At 39.6% G+C, this 23,018-nt stretch overlaps 2 protein-coding genes across 3 annotated transcripts in view; both read right to left on the bottom strand.

Annotated features, from left to right (window-relative positions):
• mmp24 (matrix metallopeptidase 24) overlaps positions 1–5,844 on the bottom strand; it is a 79,369-nt gene extending 73,525 nt beyond the window's left edge. Inside the window, exon 1 of one of the 2 annotated variants that reach the window (XM_042404302.1) lies at positions 4,761–5,844. In XM_042404302.1, the coding sequence (XP_042260236.1) occupies positions 4,761–4,901 (141 nt within the window). In that variant the 5' untranslated portion in view covers positions 4,902–5,844. Of the gene's footprint in view, positions 1–138; positions 158–4,760 lie in introns of those variants that run through there. The other variant, XM_042404309.1, reaches the window with a different exon arrangement.
• An 8,535-nt stretch (positions 5,845–14,379) lies between these two features.
• Positions 14,380–16,836, bottom strand: LOC121891817. The gene is made up of 2 exons (XM_042404424.1): positions 15,807–16,836; positions 14,380–15,677 (listed from the first exon to the last, which is right to left on the bottom strand). Exon 2 carries the CDS (start codon positions 15,411–15,413, stop codon positions 14,469–14,471), a length of 945 nt encoding a protein of 314 aa, XP_042260358.1. The 5' UTR covers positions 15,414–15,677; positions 15,807–16,836; the 3' UTR covers positions 14,380–14,468.
• Between the last annotated feature and the right edge of the window lie 6,182 nt (positions 16,837–23,018).

Genomic DNA, 23,018 nt, shown 5'->3' on the forward strand with positions numbered 1-23,018 from the left:
ACCACTGATGACAGTATTCTTATTGAGCACCTTGAGAACTGGGTTGTCCTCTCTGGGAGTATTTTAAATTGGTTCTGCTCTTACATATCAGGGAGAAAGTTTTTTGTCACGATGGGAGATCCTGTATCAGGGAAATACCTATTGGTGTTGCTCAGGGAAGCTGCCTCGGTCCTCTGCTTTTTTCATTGTACATGCTTTCTTACCAGAGAACATAAGCTTAGTTTCCACAGCTATGTTTATGACACACAGTAGTGACAAAACCCTTTGCCATTTAACAACTGGTCTGGCTGCAGTAAACAAGTGGATGCAGACCAACGTTTATTAGTTGGTCCACAAACAAAAAGAGAGCTAGTTCTCGCCAAACTCGGCAATTTGGCCCCACAGTTTAAATCAGAAGTCACGAGCCTCGACGTTATCCTAGACTCAGACAGAAACTTTAAATCCCACATAAAGAAAGTGACCAAAGCAGTTTTCTCTCATTTAAGAAATATTGCAAAAGTACAACTGTTTCTATCCCAACAAGATGATGAAAAACTTGTTCATGTGTTTATTTCAAGTAGATTAGACTACTGTAATGCTCTTTTCACTGGTCTTCAGAAACAATCCATTGATAAACTACAATTAATTCAGAACTCTGCTACCAGGATTTCAACTAGAACAAGAAAGAGAGAACGTATCACCCCAGTTTTAGCTAACCTGGACTGGCTCCCACAGTCTTTTGGGATTGATTTTAAAGTTCTTTTACTTATTTACAAGGCTCTTAATGGTTTGGGACCAGTCTACATTACTAATTCTTTGTCATTTTATAATCCTTCACAACCTCTTAGATCCTCTACTACTGTTAAAACTATCAAACAAATAAGAAAATCAGCAGCTTTTATAACTATGCACCAAAACTATGGAATTCCCTGCCCAAGGATATAAGAGATGCAAAATGAATATCTTTAAACAACAATTTAAAACTTATTTATTCAACATTGCTTTTAGTTGTCACTCTTCCTTTGTTTTATTCTTATCCTTTACATATTTTAATGTTCTTATGCCTTCCTTTGTTTTATTTTTTTATCTTTCACATATTCTATTGTTCCTGCTTTTTACTGCTTCTTTTTGTTTGTTATTCATGTGATTGTTTGGTTTTATCGTGCAGCATTTGCACCTGTTTAATTTGCCTGTTTTTATTTATTCTTTTGTTTCTTCACTTTGAGCTACACCCCCTGTATGTGAGGTACTAAATAAATAAAGTTTATTATTATTATTATTAAATTGAGATGATCTCATTGCATGTCAACAAAAAAACCACCAAAACATGGAGATACATTGCTTTTTACAGCAGTAAGAAAAAATCCATGCCATCACAGCCCTAGTGCTGATACCAAATGTCAGATTTTCTTATACTAAACCTTTCAAAGTCCAACTGAAACATTTAATCATCTCTAACTGCAACATGTTTTTCAGTTCAGAAATGTTCCTTTTAATCTCAGCCGACTGGAGGGGTGTGTCAGTGTCTGAGTTTGATTGACAGAAGCTGGAGGGGCGTGTCGGTGTCTGTGTTTGATTGACGGAAGCTGGAGGGGCGTGTCGGTGTCTGTGTTTGATTGACGGAAGCTGGAGGGGGCGTGTCGGTGTCTGAGTTTGATTGACGGAAGCTGGAGGGGGCGTGTCGGTGTCTGAGTTTGATTGATAGAAGCTGGAGGGGGCATGTCTGTGTTTGATTGACAGAAGCTGGAGGGGCGTGTCAGTGTCTGAGTTTGATTGACTGAAGCTGGAGGGGGCATGTCTGTGTTTGATTGACAGAAGCTGGAGGGGGCGTGTTGGTGTCTGTGTTTGATTGACAGAAGCTGGAGGGGCGTGTTGGTGTCTGTGTTTGATTGACGGAAGCTGGAGGGAGTGTGTCGGTGTCTGTGTTTGATTGACAGAAGCTGGAGGGGCGTGTCGGTGTCTGACTTAAACACATGTGACATGGGACAGATGTGTTTGAAACAGTCAATACGTGCAGCTCTGCAGACATTACAAGAACCTCAAAGCAGAGAAGAAGTTTCCTCTGAGAACTATAGTTAAATCGCTCATTACATCCCAGGATCATAGCTTATTTCAAACTTTAACATGATGTGCACCACCAAGTGAAGCAAATAAATACAGTAATGACAGTTGAGACGTGATCAAAACATGTTTTCATGCAGCTTCACAGAAAACATCACGCCACACACAGACATGACCCCTGCGACCAAAGTTACAACCCCATCTCCTCTGCAGAGTTGTCATAAAAAGATCTCAGCATGTGCGCTCATAATCATTTCAGAGACAAGGTTAAACACACAGACACATTCAGCATGTCAACCACCAAACACAACTTCACAGCAATGTTTACAACATCTCTGATCTTTAAAGTCTAGCGTGGTTGAGCTTTTTTCAAACACAACAAGGCAGGCAGCTGGCAGACAATCTGTATACCAAACCTTTTCCAATTATACAAATAAAAAGGGGGATGCATTTAATAATTAATGTCAATTAAGATCTACAGTAAAGCAGGAGAAATCACAATCTGAGATACGTTTCCAACACTGCCACGTCTTTGTTGTGGGACTGAAGCTTTGTTCATGCAGTTACTTAACACAGTGGCTCCACATGGACACAAAGAAACCTCGATGCTGTGAAAATCCGAGGATGAGCGCATTTCGATTGGCTGGCTGTGACTTCACAAGAGAAACCTTCTTAAAAACATTACACGAGAACATCTTCAAGAGGAAATATGGAGGAAAAAATGATAATCCCTGCTCTTATGAAATGAAAATATTTCAATATATTGATCTTTGGAGGTTACTGTTTTCTTAAAACAGATTTGAAGAGATGGAAATATATGAGGAAGGAGCAACATCTGTCATTTTATTGCACTTTGCACACAGACATAATGCAAATAAATATGTAAAAACACACTAATCCAATGCACATAAGCTGATCTCGACATATGAATAGATGCTCACAGAAAACATTCAATTCAAGATGCCATGCTGACTATATTTATGTTTGCATACTATATGAGATGTTAAAATCTCTTCTAATTCTCTTATGAGTTGATCACTGGCATGCAAGCAAAGCATAATGTGAGTTCTTCTGTTTCATCCACAGACATTTTCACACAAATTGGCTGAAATATTGACTAAAGGATTTGGGGCAGCGCATTTTTCACAGCAGCTCTTCTGTAATCAAACCTTGAATTGTGGCTCATACTGTACCGTACATTTGTGTGCGGTCACATTAGCATGACATGTAACAACAATAGCACGGGAGGATTATGATTTCACAGGGAAAACATCTCATCCTGTGCACAGCACCATGACATATACCCCGTCTGTTAGCAGCCACGCTCTGCACAGCCACAGGCGCTTCCTTTGTCTGAATGAAAGTGTCACTAGCAACACAAACATCGCAAAATAAAAACGTCTGCCAGAGCTGAGAGGTGCTGCAAACATCCGATTTCATAATGCATGACCCAAATTTCCTAAAAACAGGGTAGCATGCATGCTCAGCACCGAAGAACAACGCATCTCATCACACATGTGGACAAAGACCTGCTGAGGCTGAGAAGACACTGGGAGCATCATTTCATCATCAAACCTTCACAGTTTCATTATCAACTTTCTCTTTGCATCTGGTTTTGTGTGACAGCAACCTGCTTTCAAGACACATCAGGTACAACGACTGGCCGTCATTTGCAAAAGAGTTTTAAGAAACATCTCTGTCTGCACCTCTCCCATCTCTCTTCTTCTTCTCTCCTCCAACTCCCTGCCATTTCCATAAATTATGGAGGAAGGCTATATTTGGACTGAGTGGAGGCAGAGAGAGAGAGAGGGGGGGGGGGTCTGGAGATGCTTTGTTCAGCAGACATGAAAGCAGCACATTCATTCAGGTTCATTTTAATGCTCTCTGCATGCTGATGGGTATTTATTGACAATATGGGCTGAGAGCTCATTACAGAGAAACTTCTACAGTCACCAGAAATATAACACAATCAAAAACCCTCCCTGTCCATTGTGCGTGTCCAGTTGCGCACAAGAGACGTGGGATTAATAACCCCAATCTCCCATGAACAAGCATGAATAGCGGGCTGTAGATCCGTCATACAACGTATGTTATGAGGGACTATGGTGTTTGTTTGACACAGTTCTCTGCATCTCACCATTTTAGACTCCTCCGCCAAAAAGCCCAAACAGCTGAGGAGCAAATTATGCACATTTACGATTCTAGAGCTCTCACAGCGACCGAAAGGGAGCCCATGAACGAACGAAAACAATTAAACCTGATGAGCAATTAAGCCACCTTTGTTTGTAATTAGTCAATTCAGCTGAACGGCAGCTGGAAAACAAAAAGATCACAGCGAGGATTCTCAAAGCAGGCAGAGAACAGCGCTGCTCTCTAGTTGATCTGCTTTAACTTATTCATTTCACTGACTCCTGAATCTTTTATTTCCCTGTCCCTCCTTACAGGAAGGGTGGGTATCACTTTCGTGGCAGAGGCAGGCTGGATGAGAGAGAGGAACGGCGGTAAAGAGGTGGAAACGCTCATAAAAACATCCCGAGGAGCGCACGACTCCGCTCCAACCTGCGTGCGTAAGACGGAACGGAATTGAAGTGATGGAGTAAAACGGAGCTGATGTTCATTCCTGTGCATTCAGCCAACATCAGGGTGGAGATTAAACAAAAAAAAAAACACCTGAAATTCCCACTTTCATCTAAATAACCGTGTTTGTGTTTGGATTTTACCTCCACAATGAACGTATTCTCCTCTCCGCAGACGGAAACGACCCAGAACAAAATGGGAAAGTAGCAGGTTTTCCAGCACAATCCAGGGAGCCCCGCTTTCCTCCTCCGCTTCACTCTTCCTCCTCCTCCTCCCGTCGCCATGGCTGTGTCCCCAAAATCCCCCCCTCCGCTCTCCGCCGGTGATTTCCAGGCTCCTGCTCCGCTTGTTTACCGGAGGAAACAGTCCGTGTGCTCCTGCTTCATCACGTCTGTTCTGACTCTGTGTGTGTGTGTGTGTGTGTGTGTGTGTGTGTGTTGTCTCTCACTTGTGCAGACGCGCTATTGGTTTCCTACACTTGACGAGGGCTCATTGCGCAGGCTCATATAGGTACAGCTGGGGAAGCCTGGTTACAATAAAGCGCGGATGCAGGTTGGTCCGCTCGGGTATCATTGAGGGGGAGAAGGGGGAGGGACGGACAGAGAGAGAGAGAGAGAGAGAGAGAGGGAAGACATGTGATGGATGCTGCTGCAGTAGCGCTTCGCCAACACCAAGAGCGCTACAGATGCAGAGACACACATCTCTCACAGGCTGAATCCTAATGTCCACCCACCGGACCTGCGGACTGAGCCCTCGCGGACTTCAGTCGTACGTACCGTGACGTGTTCACCGTCATCGCGTTAAGTCTGCGAGGGCGCTGGGCCTCAAGGGGATAAAAATGCGCTCTGAGACGGGACTGAAGAGCCCAAGCGCTTCCACAGAGATAAAGAGATTGAAATTTCTGACCCTGTAACTCATTTCAAAGTGTTTTTCTGAACGTTTCTTAACGGTTCCGATATGTTCTGGCGCATCTGGTCAGAATGATCAGTGAGATTTTTCCTTTACATGAGCTGCTAAACACTGCTGATATTATATTCATTCATTAAATTGTCAACTGAGGACTTTTACATATTAGACGGACAAAAACAACCTTTGCCCGTCTTCTTTAGCACATTATGATAAACAAATTCATGTTATTAAGCCTATAGGAATGTTATTCTGTGTGTACATTATACCTCACTACACAACAAAAGTGAAAAAGTCATCAAAAGTTAATATTTCACACAGCTTATTATTACAATTATTATCATGATAATTATTGTTTTTTATTATTAATAATAATAATTAGTAGTATTCTTTACATCGTCACTTTATAGCCTGTTGCTGCAGGATTATGAGTCATTTTCTGCGCAAAGTCTGGTGAAGTCTGCAACCTGAGCAGACTCTCTGGAAGTCTGCAGAAAGTCCACTGGAGGTCCCTTGTGGACTTGATGAATTGTGGGTTTGGACACCCTCAGCACTCATAGACTTCCCAGGAACGCGCCTGAAAAGTCCACAACTCTGCAAGTGCGGTGAAGTCCAGACATTTGGATTCAGCCATACTCTCATATCTGCCCCGTGCAACAGCCAATATGACGGTGGCCCTGAGGTGCAAAACACAACAACATTTCACAAAACACAAGATTTGTGACATCACAACTAGCTTGGAGCCAATCATGGTCCAGTATGATGTGGAAACTTGAAGCCGTCATGCACATAAACTGAGAATGGATTTCACAGTAAAGTAGTAGTGGTCTCTCCTGGGAGCTACAATGCTAGATATGGTTAATTTATCACTTACTACTGGCATTGTCCCTAGAAGCTTTAGTCAGCTGTGATTAAACCTCTACTTAAGAAACTGCACCTCGATCCAGGTTCTCTTAATAACCACCGACCAGTCTCTAATCTTCCATTCTTTTGTTAAGTGGCCTACTAGAGAGTTAGGTCTCAACAACTTTTGACCCATATAAAAGAAATGTATCTGTATGAACCTTTTCAGTCGGCCTTCAGGGCCCGTCACTCCACTGAAACTGCTCTAACTAGAGTGGTAAATGATGCATTCAGATTCCACCTCTGTGCTTCTATTACTGGAATCAGTGCAGCCTTTGACACCATTGATCACTGTATACTATTAGACAGACTAAATTGTAATTTTGGTGTCTCTGGCCACGCTCTCTCTTAGCTTAAACCTAAGTACCTGAGAGCACACAGTGTTTCCGCTATAATAATATTACATCCAAATTCTCTGAAGTTTAATATGGAGTACCTCAGGGTTCGGTTCTTGGCCCTCTGCTTTTCTTTCTTTATATTTTTTGGCCAAATTATACAAAGTCATGGCATAAATTTTCGTTGCTATGCAGATGATACTCAGCTGTATGTACCTATAAAGGCTGATGATCATACTCAAATTGCTAAATTAGAGGCCAGCTTGGCTGTTGTGAAAAATTGTTATCACTATATTTCCTGCTTCTGAATTCGGATAAAACAAAGCTGGTTATTGGCCCTGATAGACAGAGAACCAGTTTGATCAAGTAACAGTGACACTCGACAACTATTTCACAAAAGTGTGGAATCCTAGAATCTTGGTGTTATGTTTGATCCCATCCTCTCCTTTATAAGCACATTAAGGAAATCACCAAGACTGCCTTTTTCCACTTACGTAACATAGCTAAAATTCGGTCTTCCCTGTCCATGGCTGACACAGAGACTCTAATATATGCATTTGTTACATCCAGACTTGATTACTGTAATGTTCTGTTTTCAGGTCTGCCATGTGCTATAGTCCTAAAAATCTTCAGATGGTTCAAAATGCTGTAGCTAGAATCTTAACTAAAAACAAGACAATTTGACTATATTACACCAATTCTAGCCTCCCTTCATTGGCTTCTTATCCATGTTAGATCAGACTTTAAGGTGCTTCTGATGACTTACAAAAATCCTAAATGGGCCCCATCATGCCTGCCTCATCTCCTTTTCCAATTGGGCCCCGTTCATATGGAATGACATCCCTGCTAACGTTAGACAATCCAAGTCTGTTGAGTCCTTTAAATCTAAACTTAAAACTCATCTTTTTCCCTTAACCTACAATTAGTTGCCTTAAATTGAGTACTTCATTACCTCATACTGCACAGTGTGTCAGTTTCTCCATCCATCCATCCATTCCATCCATTTTCCGCTGCTTATCCAGGATGGAGGCATCAGACTGAGTAAGGAAACCCAGACATCCTTCTCTCCCGCAGCGCCCTCCAGCTCCTCCTGGGATTCCCAGGCCAGGAGAGATATTTAATGTCTCCAGCATGTTCTGGGTCTGCCCCAGGGTCTCCTACCAGTTGGACATGCCTGGAACACCTCCAGAGGGAGGCATCCAGGAGGCATCCTAGCCAGGTGCCCAAACCACCTCAGCTGGCTCCTTTTGATGTGAAGACACCCTCCAGGGGAAACTCCTTTAGGCCACTTGTATCCGCAATCTCATTCTTTCAGTCACACCCAAAGCTCATGACCATAGGTGAGGGTTGGAACGTAGACTGACTGGTAAATTGAGAGCTTTGCCTTCTGGCTCAGCTCTTTCTTCACCACAGCAGCCCAGCACAACGCCCGCATTATTGCTGATGTTGCACCAATCCGCCTGTCAACCTCACGCTACATCTTACCCTCACTCGTGAACAAGACCCCGAGATACTTGAACTCCTTCACTTGGGGCAGCAGCTCACTCCCACTCACTTTTCTCTCTCACTTACTACTGGCATTGCCCCCAGATTTGGAGGTGCTGACTCCCATCCCAGCAGGCCGGCAGGGGCAGGACCTGGGTCAGTTTCTGTCTCAATGAATTTACTAAATGCTGTCCTGCTGACGAGATTATTGATTATTGTAGCTGCTATGATAACCATTACATCTCTCCCTGTTTTTTGTTCCACGAGTACATGAGAGTCTGAGCTGTGCGCTCCTCTCTCCTCTCTCTCCCTGTTTTCTCCTCTTGTCCTCTCTTGTCTCTCAGGCATCTCTTTCTGGACCAGCATCCATCATGGAACCGCTCTGCTTCCCTGGCTGTCGGTGCCATTTCCTGAGGTTCTGGATCTGGTTTCCTATCCTACAGGAGTTCAGCCTCACCTCATGTCTTTACCCTCCTCTCTCTCCTCTATGACTAATGTCTTTTCTTGTCTCTTCTCCCATGTACATGAATGGTGAGATGTGAGTCTCCTGTGTGTTTCCATGCAAGTCCTAAAACTAGATAAAGAGACACCAATTAAACAAATGAGACAAAAACCTTACATGTTTATTTATTTATTGAGGGAAATTATTCAATGTTACATATTTGTGTGTGGCAAATGTATGTGAACCTCTAGGATTATCAATTCATTTGAAGGGGAAATTAGAGTTGGGTGTTTCAATCAATAGGATGACAATCAAGTGTGATTCATGGGGTCCCTGCCTTATTTAAAAAAGAGAAATCTGGGTCTTCACTATCAAAGTCTGAGCTTCACAACACAGGTTTGTGGAGGTGTGTCATGGCTTGAACAAAGGAGATTTCTGAGGACCTTAGAAGAAGAATTGTTGATGGTCACCAGGCTGGAAAGGGTTACAAAACCATTTCTAAAGAGTTTGAACTCCACCAGTCGACTGTCAGGCAGATTGCATACAAATGGAAGACATCCAACACCATTGTTACCCTCCCCAGAAGTGGCCGAACAACAAAAATCACGCCAAGAGCAGATGTGTAATAGTCTGGGAGGCCACGAGGGACCCCAGGGTACCATCTAGGAAAATAAAGGCCTCTTGTACAGCGGCTACAGTCAATGTTCATGAGTCCATCATCAGTAGAACATTGAACATCAATGGTGTTCATGGCAGACTTGCAAGAACATTGCTGCTGTCTACGGTTTGCTCAAAACCACGTGGATATGTCAGAAGGCGATTGGAAAAAATGTTCTGTGGATGGATGAGACCAAAATCAAACTTTTCAGCTTGAATAAGAAGCATTATGTTTGGCGATGAGCAAACACTGCATTCCAGCATAAGAACCTTAACCCATCTGTGAAACGTGGTGGCAGTATCATGGTTTGGGCTGCTTTGCTGCCTCTGAACCAGGACAGCTTGCAATCATTGATGGAGCTACGAGTTCTGAGCAAATTCTACAGGAAAATGTCAAGGTATCCATCTGTGAACTGAAGCTCAACAGAAAGTGGGACATGCAGTAAGACAACAACCCTAAACACACAAGTCACTCTACTAAAGAATGGTTAAAGCAGAAGAAAGATAATGTTTAGAATGGCCGAGTCAAAGTCTTGACCTTAATACTGTAGAAATGCTGTGGAAGAACCGCAAGCGGGCAGTTCATGCAAAGAAGCCCACCAACATCCCTGAGTTGGGACTGTTCTGTAAGGAGGAACGGGCTAAAATTCCTCCAAGCCAATGTCCAGGGCTGATAAACACTTATCGGAAATGTTTGGTTGAAGTTATTGCTGCAAAAGGGGGTCACACCAGTTACTGAAAGCAAGGTTTAACATTCTTTTGCCTCACATAAATATGTAAGATTGGATAATTTTCCTCAGTAAATAAATGAATAAGTTTAATGTTTTTGTCTCATTTGTTTAATTGAGATCCCCTTATCTAGTTTTAGGACTTGTGTAAAAATCTGATCACGTTTTGAGTCATATTCATGAAAAAACAGAGAAAATTCTAAAGGGTTCACCAACTTTCAAGCAGCACTGTATGTGCTAATCATGTATTTGAGTGTGTATTTACTTGTGATAGTGTGTGCATGTGTGTGAAACAGAGGGAGAACTACCTGAGGAGTGAGAGAAAGAGGGATATAGGGGGAAAGTATTAATCATTCAGAGATCACAGTACACCACATGTTCTATAATTGCCCTTTACTTAAAATGCTCTGTAGCTGCTGAAGCAGGAAATCAATATAATGACAGACCTGTCGACAAGCACTCTGCCAGTCTAAACCTTATAATCAAATCGACAGAGTTTTACAAATATAGAATCACAAATGGCTCAGATGAGTGAGAAGTCGCTGTTTATGTCATTCCAGGGACATTTTCTGTCACCTGCTTCCACAGAGGAAAGAGGAAAAAGAAGAAGAGACAGCAGGATGGGAGGAATGAACAGAACGAATCTTCAAGTCCTCCAAATTAAACGAAAGACGGTGGTCCATGAACTCCAGAGCAACTCAAACAAGCGTTTTCTGATCTGACGCCCCTATCAGCAGGACCACATCATTTTTCTGTGCCTTACAAAACCGTCACACATTACCACCTGAAAAGTTTTTATGATGTGCCAAGGTTTGGTAAAGTTTAGGGAAAGATTGTGGTTTGGGTTAAAATAAGTACTTCTTTACGCAAACACTGACATATCATCAGCTTCATCATCATCACATCCATCAGCTTTTAAGTTGATATGTTGAACTTGTTAGCAAACAGTTGATTATTTCCACATCCAGCAGTTACGGAGCAACATTATCATTCATGTGGAGTTGTGTTTCTGTCCACCTGGTGAATGTAAGTCCAATATTCACTCTCTTTTAGCTTCTGTTTTTGCTCTCTACCAACTCCTGAGGGAAATATCTGGCTCTTTATCAGCTAAATGTTCCACTATGTTCACCAGCTAGTCTACAGTTAACTATCTATTTGCCATTTGGTGCTGAGCAGGTAGTGTACAGTGGCTTTTTAGAACTTTTTCTCTGAAAACAGCTGCCTGCTGCGGTCCAAGATCTCTCATGTTAAAGTGACGTTTTTGTTCATCCATCCATCCACCCTAACCTCCTCCCTACTTGGTCTTTGTTGCTCAATAATACCATCACCTGATTTCCTCTTTTCCCTCCATCATAATCACTTCCGCCACTAGAGAGCGCTGTCACGTGAACCTAAACATATGTTGTTGTGGGGCACTTGTTGAAAGAACTGATACTGTTGTTTTTTGGGAGGAAAGTCTCATGAGGAAACTAGAAGCAGACAAATTTATAGATTCATAGATTTGCTCTAGATGATCCTTCCAACCAGACATTATTATCATTATTATTATTATTATTATTATTTGTGCTTTTGCATTCTTTGTAGTTGTTTAAACTGTATGTGTTGCTCTGATAAGTTTGGTACGTATGTTTGTTGGATACTCACTCACTCGATCGTTACATCACATCCCGAGTGTTGGTAAATGTCTGCTAACACTGAAGGCTACGGAGCAGAAGGAGTCCCAAAACTAGACCAGAACAGAACATGTCAGCTGCTAAAAAGTGGGTCACAACACAGAAATTAGAAGCTGTTATAACTGAACAGGAGGGAGTGGGTGGTGAGAATTGGCTATCTGACTGGCTGGAGAGAACAGGAAGATTGAAAGAGAATGAGAGAATAAAAACAGGGATGGATCGCTGAAGGACAGACGCATGAGGAGAGGCGAGGACAGAGGTTTAAACAAGTTAAAAAAAATAAGCTGTAAAACAAGAAAGGTGAGGAGGGGGGGACAAAGACATGAAGAAAGCGTGAGAAGCTGGCCGACAGACTGGATTATTGAGCTGACAGATGACGCAGAGTGGGAATGAAGTGTTGCGAAGGTGGACAGCTGACTATCTAATGTGAGGAAGAGAGGAAGAAGAGGTGGAGAGGGCAGAGAAGGAGTGAAGACACAGCCAGAACGCTTCTTATGATAGATAATATAAAGATGTGAGAGCAGAGATGGATGTTGGGCTGTTGGCTCCCTGCTCTTCTCAGATGGTGTTTATTCACACACTGTCTGCCAGTGAGCAGGGAGGATTGTGGGTAAGGACTTTGGTTCGATATTTTGTCTGAGGTGAAGACAGTTTTTTGTTTGTGTATGAGCAGCATACAGGCTTAAATACTGCCTTTTTTTTCGTATGGAACTTGCAAAATGGCAGAGAAACCAAAAGACTTTGTATAGTGGCCGTTTTACCATGTTCTGAGTTATTAGGCCACTTAATCTAGTCTTAATCTAAGTATCCAATTAGTATCTAATCTAAGCATTTAATCTAGGTACCTTAGTTTTGATTTGTGCACCATTGAATGAAATCCAATTAGCTTGTGTAAACCCAATGTACTCACAAGTCCACAGAATGCAGAGAAAAACACTGAATGAAAGTGTTCAATACTGTTACAGCAGCAATAAGATACCGCCAATCAGTGAATTTCTGTTCTATGTGTGTTAATTATCAACAACATTAACACCATTGAACTCAGACTCCTGAAGCCTCATATAAGCTTCACATCAACTTTTAATGACTGTGTGGACACACTGTGGATTTTGGCGTCCATCACTTACATTGAAAGCACATTTGAAGGAGATCTTTTAACAGCCAGTATGAATAAGAGGAATGATTACAGCGAGGAAAACCTCTTTCACTGTTCATATCAACACCTAACTCCTGGTGAAAAAATTGTGAATCTTTCCTTTAACTGTAGGACTTTGGAGAGAAAGGCTGTCCTGGGACCTGAAAGCTCTGCCTGGTTGATAAAATGGAAACATGTCAGATATATATTCAGGGGCCACTTCATGTAGGGCTTTGTAGACCAGACAACAATGTTTTAAATGTATTTTAATGCACAGTGTGTGTTTCCTCACAGTCGATGCCTTTGAGACTTATAACTGACTGATAACAGTTGAAGAGTTGTGCAGCAGACGCTCTGCTGTGTCATGTAGATGAATATTTGAACCACAAGGTGGCAGCACTGTGATGTAGTTCACTGCAGGTTAAACTTGCTGCTGACAGTGTTTACATGCAGGCTGCCTGTGAATAACCACCTGAAACTGACTGAGTTATGTTTTATGTAGCAAAAGAAGAAAAGATATCTCTTTACCATAAAGTTACTATATGCAGGTATTATTAGTTAGTTATGAGTAATTTGCCCTTTTAGTGGATTATGAGTTTGTTAGATGAATTTAATTTACTCCAATGGAAAGACACCAGACCGCTCACATAAAGAACCAAAGAAACTCTCCACAGCACATGGTTGGTAGCTCTTGTTAACAAATAAAACTGTAAATCACAAAGGTTGAATGTGTATTTCAGACATGATTAACTTACTGACATATTTAACTGTGACATAAAACTCTACTGAAGATGTATTAAAATATGATTACACTGTAAATGTTTTTTGGGGAAGAAAACACATATGACACAAATTAAAATGTAAAAAAGTATTTTTAATATGAGCCTTAAAACATTTCTGTAGGGAATCATCATTCTGTAAAACATCATTTGATAACATCCATCACAAACAGCAAAGCAAAACAATCACAATCACATAACTATCACAGTCCAATATCATCAATACAGACAATTCAAAAACAGATCAAACATACATGTAAATGAGAATAAAGTAAATTAACAAAGCTTCCATGAAATCTTTTAAATGACACTTTCAGTCAATTCTTCCTTTTAAAATGAATTAATGAGAAATCCTCTCACTTGATCAGTCAGTTCACAAATAATTAACAACAAACTAACAGATGAGGTTAAAATTTTGTACAATATTTTCCTTCACATTATTTCTTGTCCATTACTTTGTTATGTGTGCATGAGTAATGATATTTAAAGGACAGGTTCACAATTTTACAAGTCTTTCTTAAAACAACAATCAGGAGCCCCAATGAACAGTGAAACATGTTCTTCTTGCTGTAATCATTCCTCCTGTTCATACTGACCATTAGAAGATCCCTTCATAATGCACTTTCAATATAAGTGGTGATGGACAAAATCCACAGTCCTACGTCTGTGCAAAAATGTTATAATGTAAAAGCTAATATGAAGCTTCAGCATCCAAATGAGTCAAATCAAGTAGATATCTTTCAACGTTACAGTCTTTTTAGTGCCAAAGTCTCTCTAAACTAAACTAAGCTAAACGGGGAAAGTGATCTTAGGTTAATGATGGCAGAGTAAATGGATCATGTTGGTTGATTAGAGAGTTAATGTTGTTCTTCATATTTGAAAAATGGTTTCTCAAGCTTGTGATTGGTTCATATCTTGAAAAAACATTTTTAATATAACCCTCAATCACCTCAGAATCTGAACAACCGCTCTGTGAGCGAATTCCTATTCGACACGTTGCCTCATTATTTTTAAGATCACAAGATGGGGAAATCACTATGGCACATTCGGGGGAATAACACCTGATAATGTAGATCGAAGTAATACTGGTCAGGTAAGTCTTGTATTTCTCTAGCAAGTTCTCAAGATCCCGCAAATACCAACCGATGGTAACTTTAATTGAATCAACATAGTCTGATTCACGTTTTCCAGCCTGAACGTTCAGTCGTGCCTCATGGATTATCATCAGGAGGTGGAAGGAGGCTCCATTGACCCAGATTTTGAACCCTCTGGAGCTCATCTGTCTGTCGTACAGCAGGGAGTTTCGGAGGGTGGTGAGATGGCCGCTAAGCTGCGCCTCTAGTCTTCGTATTTCCTCCTGCAAACGCTGTTCATTGTTAAGGAATGTGTGATGACGCTTCAGATACTCTGACATTGTGTCCCGAACAGCTGAGGCTTTCTCTTCACCAAATACACGTTTGAGCAAGCCGGATGACTCATCACTTGTTTGTGTGGAGCCTTTGATGCAGACCTCCATAATCATGGAAATCAGAAATGCTCCAAGTCCAACAGCATTTGGGATTGAATTCAGTGCTCCCAAACTAGATCCCAGACTTTCGATGAAGCCTGGTACACTGTCGACCAGCTTATCAGAGTAGGCCTCCAATACAGCGCTGGAGTTCATGCCAGAGTATTTCAGGAGGGATTTATCTATGCCGACATCAGGTAGGATGCATGTGTACACTGAAGCAGTATCATAAAACTCCAGAGACATCCTATCATAATCTTCTTGTTAGGGTCCAGATCCCATGTTTTAACACTCGATCTGTGAGGCTTAAAAAACGAGAGAGAGAGATTCACAAGGCGCAAACAAAAGTTCAAATCTCAGAATGTAGAATCTCAGAATTCAGAATGTATAAAGTCCAGAGTCATGTGCTTCAGATATAGCAGGGAGATGACACCGGGAACCAACAGGGTCTCTGGAAAGTTGGGGCGTGTTTGTTGATCTGTCCCTGATGTCCAAGGTCCACTATTAGAGCTAAAATCAAATATTTACCTCAACAAAAGACAGAGAGGCAATAACATGTAAAAAACAGATCTGCAAGTATATTTTGTAATTAAGCATTTTGAACATTTCACAAGGCTCACTGGTCCCGCTGTTACTTACTTTGTATTTCAGCCTAGCTTCAGGGTCATCTCATGTTTTATATTTGGTGGAATACTTCTCAAAGACAAGTAAAACTAACAAAACCAGAGAAATTATGAATATGAAAAAGGGGGGCAGTGTTGAATAGCTTGGAAAAATAATCATTTCTTCCCAGATGTATTGCTTTGTTACAGGCAGTCATGGCTTCTTTGTATATATTACAGTTAACTGTCAGCCTAGTTTTTCTCTATTTTCTTTCAGCTGCCCGACAGATTCTCTTGATTTCATTAACGCTGTTATTGTTTAGCCATGGGGAGATTCTGTCAGTTGACTTCTTTTTAAGCAACAGTATTTAAAGCAGATGACAAGGTATTGTTGAAATTTTCAACCATGTCATTTAAAGAGTAATCATCACTGTGTGGCTAAAATAATATCGTAATATTAGAGAAGTTTTCTTCAGCCTCGCCATCTAAGAATCTCTTTTGAACCAAAAATACCCTTTTAGCCTTTCTTAAGATTATGTTGGTATCAAAAGCAAACAATGATGGTCAGAAATATGTAATTCAAAAACTGAAACATTATCAATGTTTAACCCTGTTGTTATAACTAAGTGTTACCATGCTGATGAGTGGCTTCATTTACATGTTGGGTGAGTTCAAAGCTGTCCAATAAATTTATAAGCTCCACAGCTTTGGAGTCATTCTTTTTATTAATATGAATATTGAAGTCTCTATTCATGGTTAACCAATCATATCTGGTGATACCAAGTGAGATCAGCTCTGAGAATACCTGTAGAAATAGTGATTAATAATTTGGTTATTTGGTTAATATACTGTAATGGTGAGTGCTGATAAATCTGCTTTGAGCTCAAGAGTGAGATATTTAAATGATATAAATTCACCCAGGTCAATGTCATTAAACACAATCCCTCTTGTTAACAAATAAAACTGTAAATCACAAAGGTTGAATGTGTATTTCAGACATAATTAACTTACTGACATCTTTAACTGTGACATAAAACTCTACTGAAGATGTATTAAAATATGATTACACTGTAAATGTTTTTTGGGGAAAAAACACATAAGACACAAATTAAAATTAATAGTATTTTTAATATGAGCCTTAAAACATTTCTGTAGGGAATCATCATTCTGTAAAACATCATTATTTGATAACATCCATCACAAACAGCAAAGCAAAACAATCACAATCACATAACTGACACAGTCCTATATCATCAATACAGACAATTCAAAAACAGAACAAACATACATGTAAATGAGAATTAAGTAAATTAACAAAGCTTTCATGAAATCTTTTAAATGACACTTTCAGTCAATTCTTCCTTTTAAAATGAATTAATGAGAAATCCTCTCACTTGATCAGTCAGTTCACAAATAATTAACAACAAACTAACAGATGAAGTTTAAATTTTGTACAATATTTTCCTTCACATTATTTCTTGTGAATCACTGTGTTGTACGTGCATGAGTAATGATATTTAAAGGAACAGTTCACAATATTTCAAAACAACAGTCAGGAGCCCAAATAAACATTGAAACCTGTTTTTCTTGCTGTAATCATTCCTCCTGTTCACACTGACCATTAGAAGATCCCTTTATAAGGCACTTACAATGGAAGTGAATTAGGGGGAGCTGTCCTTTAAGGTCAATGAGCTGAAATAACAAAAACTAAACTAAGCTAAATGGGAAAAGTGATTTTAGATTATTGAAGGCAGAGTGAACGTATCATGTTGGTTGATTAGAGAGTTAATGTTGTTCTTGGTACTTGAAAAATAATTTCTCAAGCTTGTGATTGGTTCATATCTTGAGAAAAATTGATTTATATAAGCCTCAGTTATATCACAACCATCACAGGTTTCACTATTCTGTTGAGAATGACTTATTGCACATTCTGTTTTCTCAGTATTTCTAATATAACAATTTACTGGCTTGCATGCATTTCCCAATCCATATGCCACGCAATACTGGCCTGGCGCAAGCTCAGTAGTACTAATCTTGTAAGTCTTGTATTTCTCCAGCAAACGTTCAAGGTCCTGCAAATACAAACTGATGGTAGCTTTAATTGAATCAACATAATCTGATACACGTTTTCTAGCCTTAACGTTCAGCCGTGCCTCATGGATCAACATCTGGACGTGGAAGGAGGCTCCATTGACCCAGATTTTGAACCCTCTGGAGCTCATCTGATTGTCATACAGCAGGGAGTTTCTGAGAGTGGTGAGATGGCCGCTCAGCTGCTCTTCTAGTCTCCGTAATTCCTCCTGCAAACGCTGGTTATTGTTCATGAATGTGTGACAGCGCGTCACAGACAGTGACATCGTGTCCCGAACAGCTGAGGCTTTCTCTTCACCAAATACACGATGGAGCAAGCTGTATGTATCAGGACTTGTTTGTTGGGAGCTCGTGATGGCCATCTCCATAATCATGGAAATCACCATTGCCATAAGTCCAACAGCGTTTGGGATTGAAGTCATTTCTCCCAAACTAGATCCCAGCTTTTCGACGTTGCCTGGTAAGCTGTTGAGCAGCTCATCAGAGTACGCCTGCAGTTCAGCGTTGGAGTTGAGACCAGAGTATTTCATCAGGGACTCATCTATGCCGACATCAGGTAGGAGGCATGTATTCTGTAAAGCTGTTACATACAAACCAAGGGCGTACGTTTCATCGTACCATGGTGGGTTGTGTGAGCATCCACCTCCCATGTTCTCAAACTTGATCCGTGAGGTTGAAAGAAAGAGACGTGTCCAACAGACTGAACCTCAGGTAATTCAGAATGTATAACGATAAAGTCCAGAGTCATATGTAGCCGGGACGATGACACCAGGAACCAATGAGGTCTCTGTAAAGTTGGGTGTATTTGTTGATCCGTCCCTGATGTCCCAATGTGTCCAAGGTCCACTATTGGAGCTAAAATCAAATATTAAACTCAGCAAAAGACAGAGAGGCTACACCATGTATAAACCAGATCTGCAAGTATATTTTGTAATTAATATTATTCTCTTCAGGTACAGAGAATGAATCCCAATGACTTTGGTGATCTCCTGACTTTTCCTGTAGTGCCACCAGAGGGTCAATGTTCAAGTAAACTGTGAATCAAAACTGTCAATCAACACCCACACAGTAGACATCAAAGCTACTAAAAGTCTTCAAATCTTATTAATGGAGCAACAATTTCCAAAATGATCACCAGCACACTTATTAGAAGGCCTGAATTTAAAGATTGAGACCATAATGACTCTGAAAAAACTGATTGACTTAGTATTTTATGAGTTGATGCAAATCAGTCGGATCATGTAGTGACTGTCAGTAGTATTGCACTTTAAGGTTCTTCAGCCTCAAGATGTGGTTGATGCTGCTTGATCTCCATTTTCTGTTTTTAGAAACACACACACACACACACACGTTTAAGTTTATTTATTGTAGATCAGTTTTTTGCATGTCTCTCTTTGTTATCCTCAGTTCTCTTTATCTAATGTATCTTGTTGGTTTACAGGTGTTTACTGTTTCTATGCCTTAATTTTTGTAAATGATTCTTTTGTGATTAAAAAAATCTTTTAAATCTCTTCTAAAAACATACTTTCATCTTAGAACTTATCCTGATTTTACTTGAGTTTTTTTTTTCTTTACATTTTATTTAATTGTCTTTTTATTTCTGTTTTTATTTGTTTTTCTCTTTTATTCTTACAATACTGGAATCTCTTTTACCATAAAATGTAAGTATGTCATAAATCATTGATTTTAATTTGTTGTGTACTCCGGGAAGGACAAAGAACACCAGGAACCAATGAGGTCTCTGTAACGTTGGGTGTATTTGTTGATCCATGCCTGATGTCCCAATGTGTCCAAGGTCCAGTATTAGAGTTAAAATTAAATATTTAATTCAACAAAAGTCAGAGAGGCTACACCATGTATAAACCAGATCTGCAAGTATATTTTGTAATTGATATCATTCTCTACAGTTTCAGAGAATGAATCCGAATGACTTTGGTGATCTCCTGACTTTTCCTGTAGCACCAATTTTGACATCCATCATTTTCACACAAAAGTGAAATATTACACTGAGCTAACGGACCGGCTTCCCTTTTACAAACAAACAATCGAGGATGTGTCAGAAAACATGTAGCCACAATGTCGTGATAGCTTATATGTGGACATTTTCAGTATTTAGAAAAAAATAAACTTGCTGAAAACCCTTACAGTCACTTTTTAGAGGTGACTTTGTATGCAACACTCATCTTTGCATTTCAGAAACTTACATAGACTACACAAAATTAGCTCTACAAGTAGAGAAAATCAAACTGAATGGGTAAACATCATGAGTTAAAAACACAGAAGCCTCCCTCACGCAAGTAATGTTAGCATAAAAAAATAAACATTCACCTGAAAACAGTGAAGTAACATCAGCATGAAAATAATAAAGTGACCTTAGCATGAAAACAAAGTAACATTAGCATGAAAATAGTAAAGTAACGTTAAAATGAAAACAATAAAATAGCGTAAACATAAAAACATTAAAGTAACGTTAGCATGAAAACAATCAAGTAAATTAGCATATAATTCCTGCAGTTTAACTGATGCACACTCTGGCAATCCTGCTGTTTCCTCATAATGTACTAGACACTGAACTGCAGTGTTTACAGGCAATACAAGATTTCATCAACAGTATTGATCAGCCACACAGACAAGAGACTATATACACCTGTTGGATTTTTTCCTCTAAAAATGGTAGAAATAAGCCCCAGCCCCACCCAAAGTTATCAGTTTGCACAGAAACACTGAAACTACAAACTGATCACCAAAGTATTGATCACAGTCTGACAAACGTTGTCACTCTTCATTGAACAGCCTTAAACACACAGTAACACAGTGAGCTGTCTGGCCTTTTAATGAGCATTTATGTTACGCCCATAGAGTGTAAGCTCACTCCAGGGGTGACATATTTAAGAGAATCATTTATTCCGACAGAACAAACTGAAAACTCAATGTGAGTTGGCTGACGCTTTGTGGCTTTACTGATTCATACGTTAACTGCCATCTGCACTCGGATCGGAACAATACAATGACAATGCAAAACAATAACAATAAAATATAAAAATCATAGTAATATATCAAATAACAATATAATATCAAAATACAGTAATATAACAAAATCTCAATATTTTCAAAATAGGGTAGTAACCATGCATTCAGTAGATACTTACATTTAAAACCAACAGGATCACAAAGACGCACAAAGTGCTTATTCTCTATATCAGTCGATTATCTACAATTCTTATCATTTTCAGTGTAAAAGAATGATCTTATTCCCTCATAACTTCAGTCAATATAATCTCTCATTCATCCTCTCTGTTTACATGTGACATATTACAACCCATGAGCTGCCTGGTTGCCTTGGCAACAGTAAACTACAGCACTGCTACTCAGCTGTTTGGGCTCTTATTGGGCTCTATTAACCATTATGAACAAACTGAAAATAAATGTTATTAAACGTTAGAAGAAAATGAATAAAACAAAGAAAATATAAACTACAAAATACTCTAACATTAAATCCTACACCAAATGAGGAAAGCTGTGCAGCCTCACAGCTTATATACTCCCAGGTGATCTCATGCCTTTTACACTCCAAATACAAATATATGAAATTGAATGGGGGGGGGGGTGTCTATGCCGATATCAGGTAGGAGGCATGAGCTCTGTAAAGCAGTGTGGTACAAATTGAGGGCATACTCATCTTGGTACCCTTGTGACTGTTGTGAGCATCCACCTCCCATGTTCTCAAACTTGATCTGTGAGATTGAAAGAATGAGACTCAGCAAAAGTCAGAGAGGCTACACCATATATAAACCAGATCTGCAAGTATATTTTGAATTGATATCATCAGTGTAGGAAATTTAAAAAACACTTTGGGGGCACTTTTTAAAATTAGTAATTAGTGCATAATGTGAAATGAGAAAATGCATACAGTAATCACCACTTTATGCCAACATGAGTCAATAAAAAGCAAACTATTGCTGTTTCAAAGAGAAGTGTGTGTGTATGTGTATAGAATACCATCTGTATGTGTGAGAAAAAGCAGGAGACAGTTCTAAATATTTAGGCTTCTATTGATCTCCTAGTAGCCTTCGTACATGTATAATGCATTAGTTATAGATCAGTTGAAAACTTCATTGCAGTCTTTCAAATGTTCTAGTTTATGGTCTTTTTTTAAAACATCCTCTTCAGAAACTGTAGAAGGTCTATTAAAATTATTTGAGGAAATAAAATTCAGTGTTTCACAACTGTAAATGTAAACAGTGACCTTACAAACAACAACGTTAACAGAATTGAATTCCAGTAACAACACTGCAAACTGCTACAGTAATAGCCATTAAACAATAAACTATTCAGTAAGTCAGTCACATCAACCAGCCGTACGTCATGGGCTACTTGAGTAGAATTCATATTATACATGGGTTTCACTGTCAGAGTCAGACTCTGTCATCTATTATCATTGCTGCTGATGTTGGTGCAGTGGATTTAGAGGCTGTGCCTTTGTTTTTTTGTTTTTTCCCACTTTTAAACTAGCTCTGTTAATGAGCCGACAACAGAGGTAATCACAGAGCTGGATTGACGTTTGTGTAAAGGATTGCCAGCACAGTGGGACAGATCTCCTGACTTTTCCTGTAGTGCCACCAGAGGGTCAATGTTCAAGTAAACTGTGAATCACAACTGTCAATCAACACTTACAAGGTAGACATCAAAGCTACTAAAAGTCTTCAAATCTTATTAATGGAGCAACAATTTCCAAAATGATCACAGCACACTTATTAGAAGGCCTGAATTTAAAGATTGAGACCATAATGACTCTGAAAAAACTGATTGACTTAGTATTTTATGAGAGACGTTGATGCAAATCAGTCGGATCATGTAGTGACTGTTTAGTAGTATTGCACTTTAAGGTTCTTCAGCCTCAAGATGTGGTAGATGCTGCTTGATCTCCATTTTCTGTTTTTAGAAACACACACACACACACATGTTTAAGTTTATTTATTGTAGATCAGTTTTTTGCATGTCTCTCTTTGTTATCCTCAGTTCTCTTTATCTAATGTATCTTGTTGGTTTACAGGTGTTTACTGTTTCTATGCCTTAATTTTTGTAAATGATTCTTTTGTGATTAAAAAAATCTTTTAAATCTCTTCTAAAAACATACTTTCATCTTAGAACTTATCCT

The sequence above is a fragment of the Thunnus maccoyii genome, chromosome 3 (assembly GCF_910596095.1).
Source record: "Thunnus maccoyii chromosome 3, fThuMac1.1, whole genome shotgun sequence".
NCBI classification, from domain to species: Eukaryota; Metazoa; Chordata; class Actinopteri; order Scombriformes; family Scombridae; genus Thunnus; species Thunnus maccoyii.

Coding starts and splice junctions, on each gene's coding strand:
- LOC121891817 (XM_042404424.1), bottom strand. CDS start 15,413: ATGTCTCTGGAGTTTTATGATACTGCTTCAGTGTACACATGCATCCTA.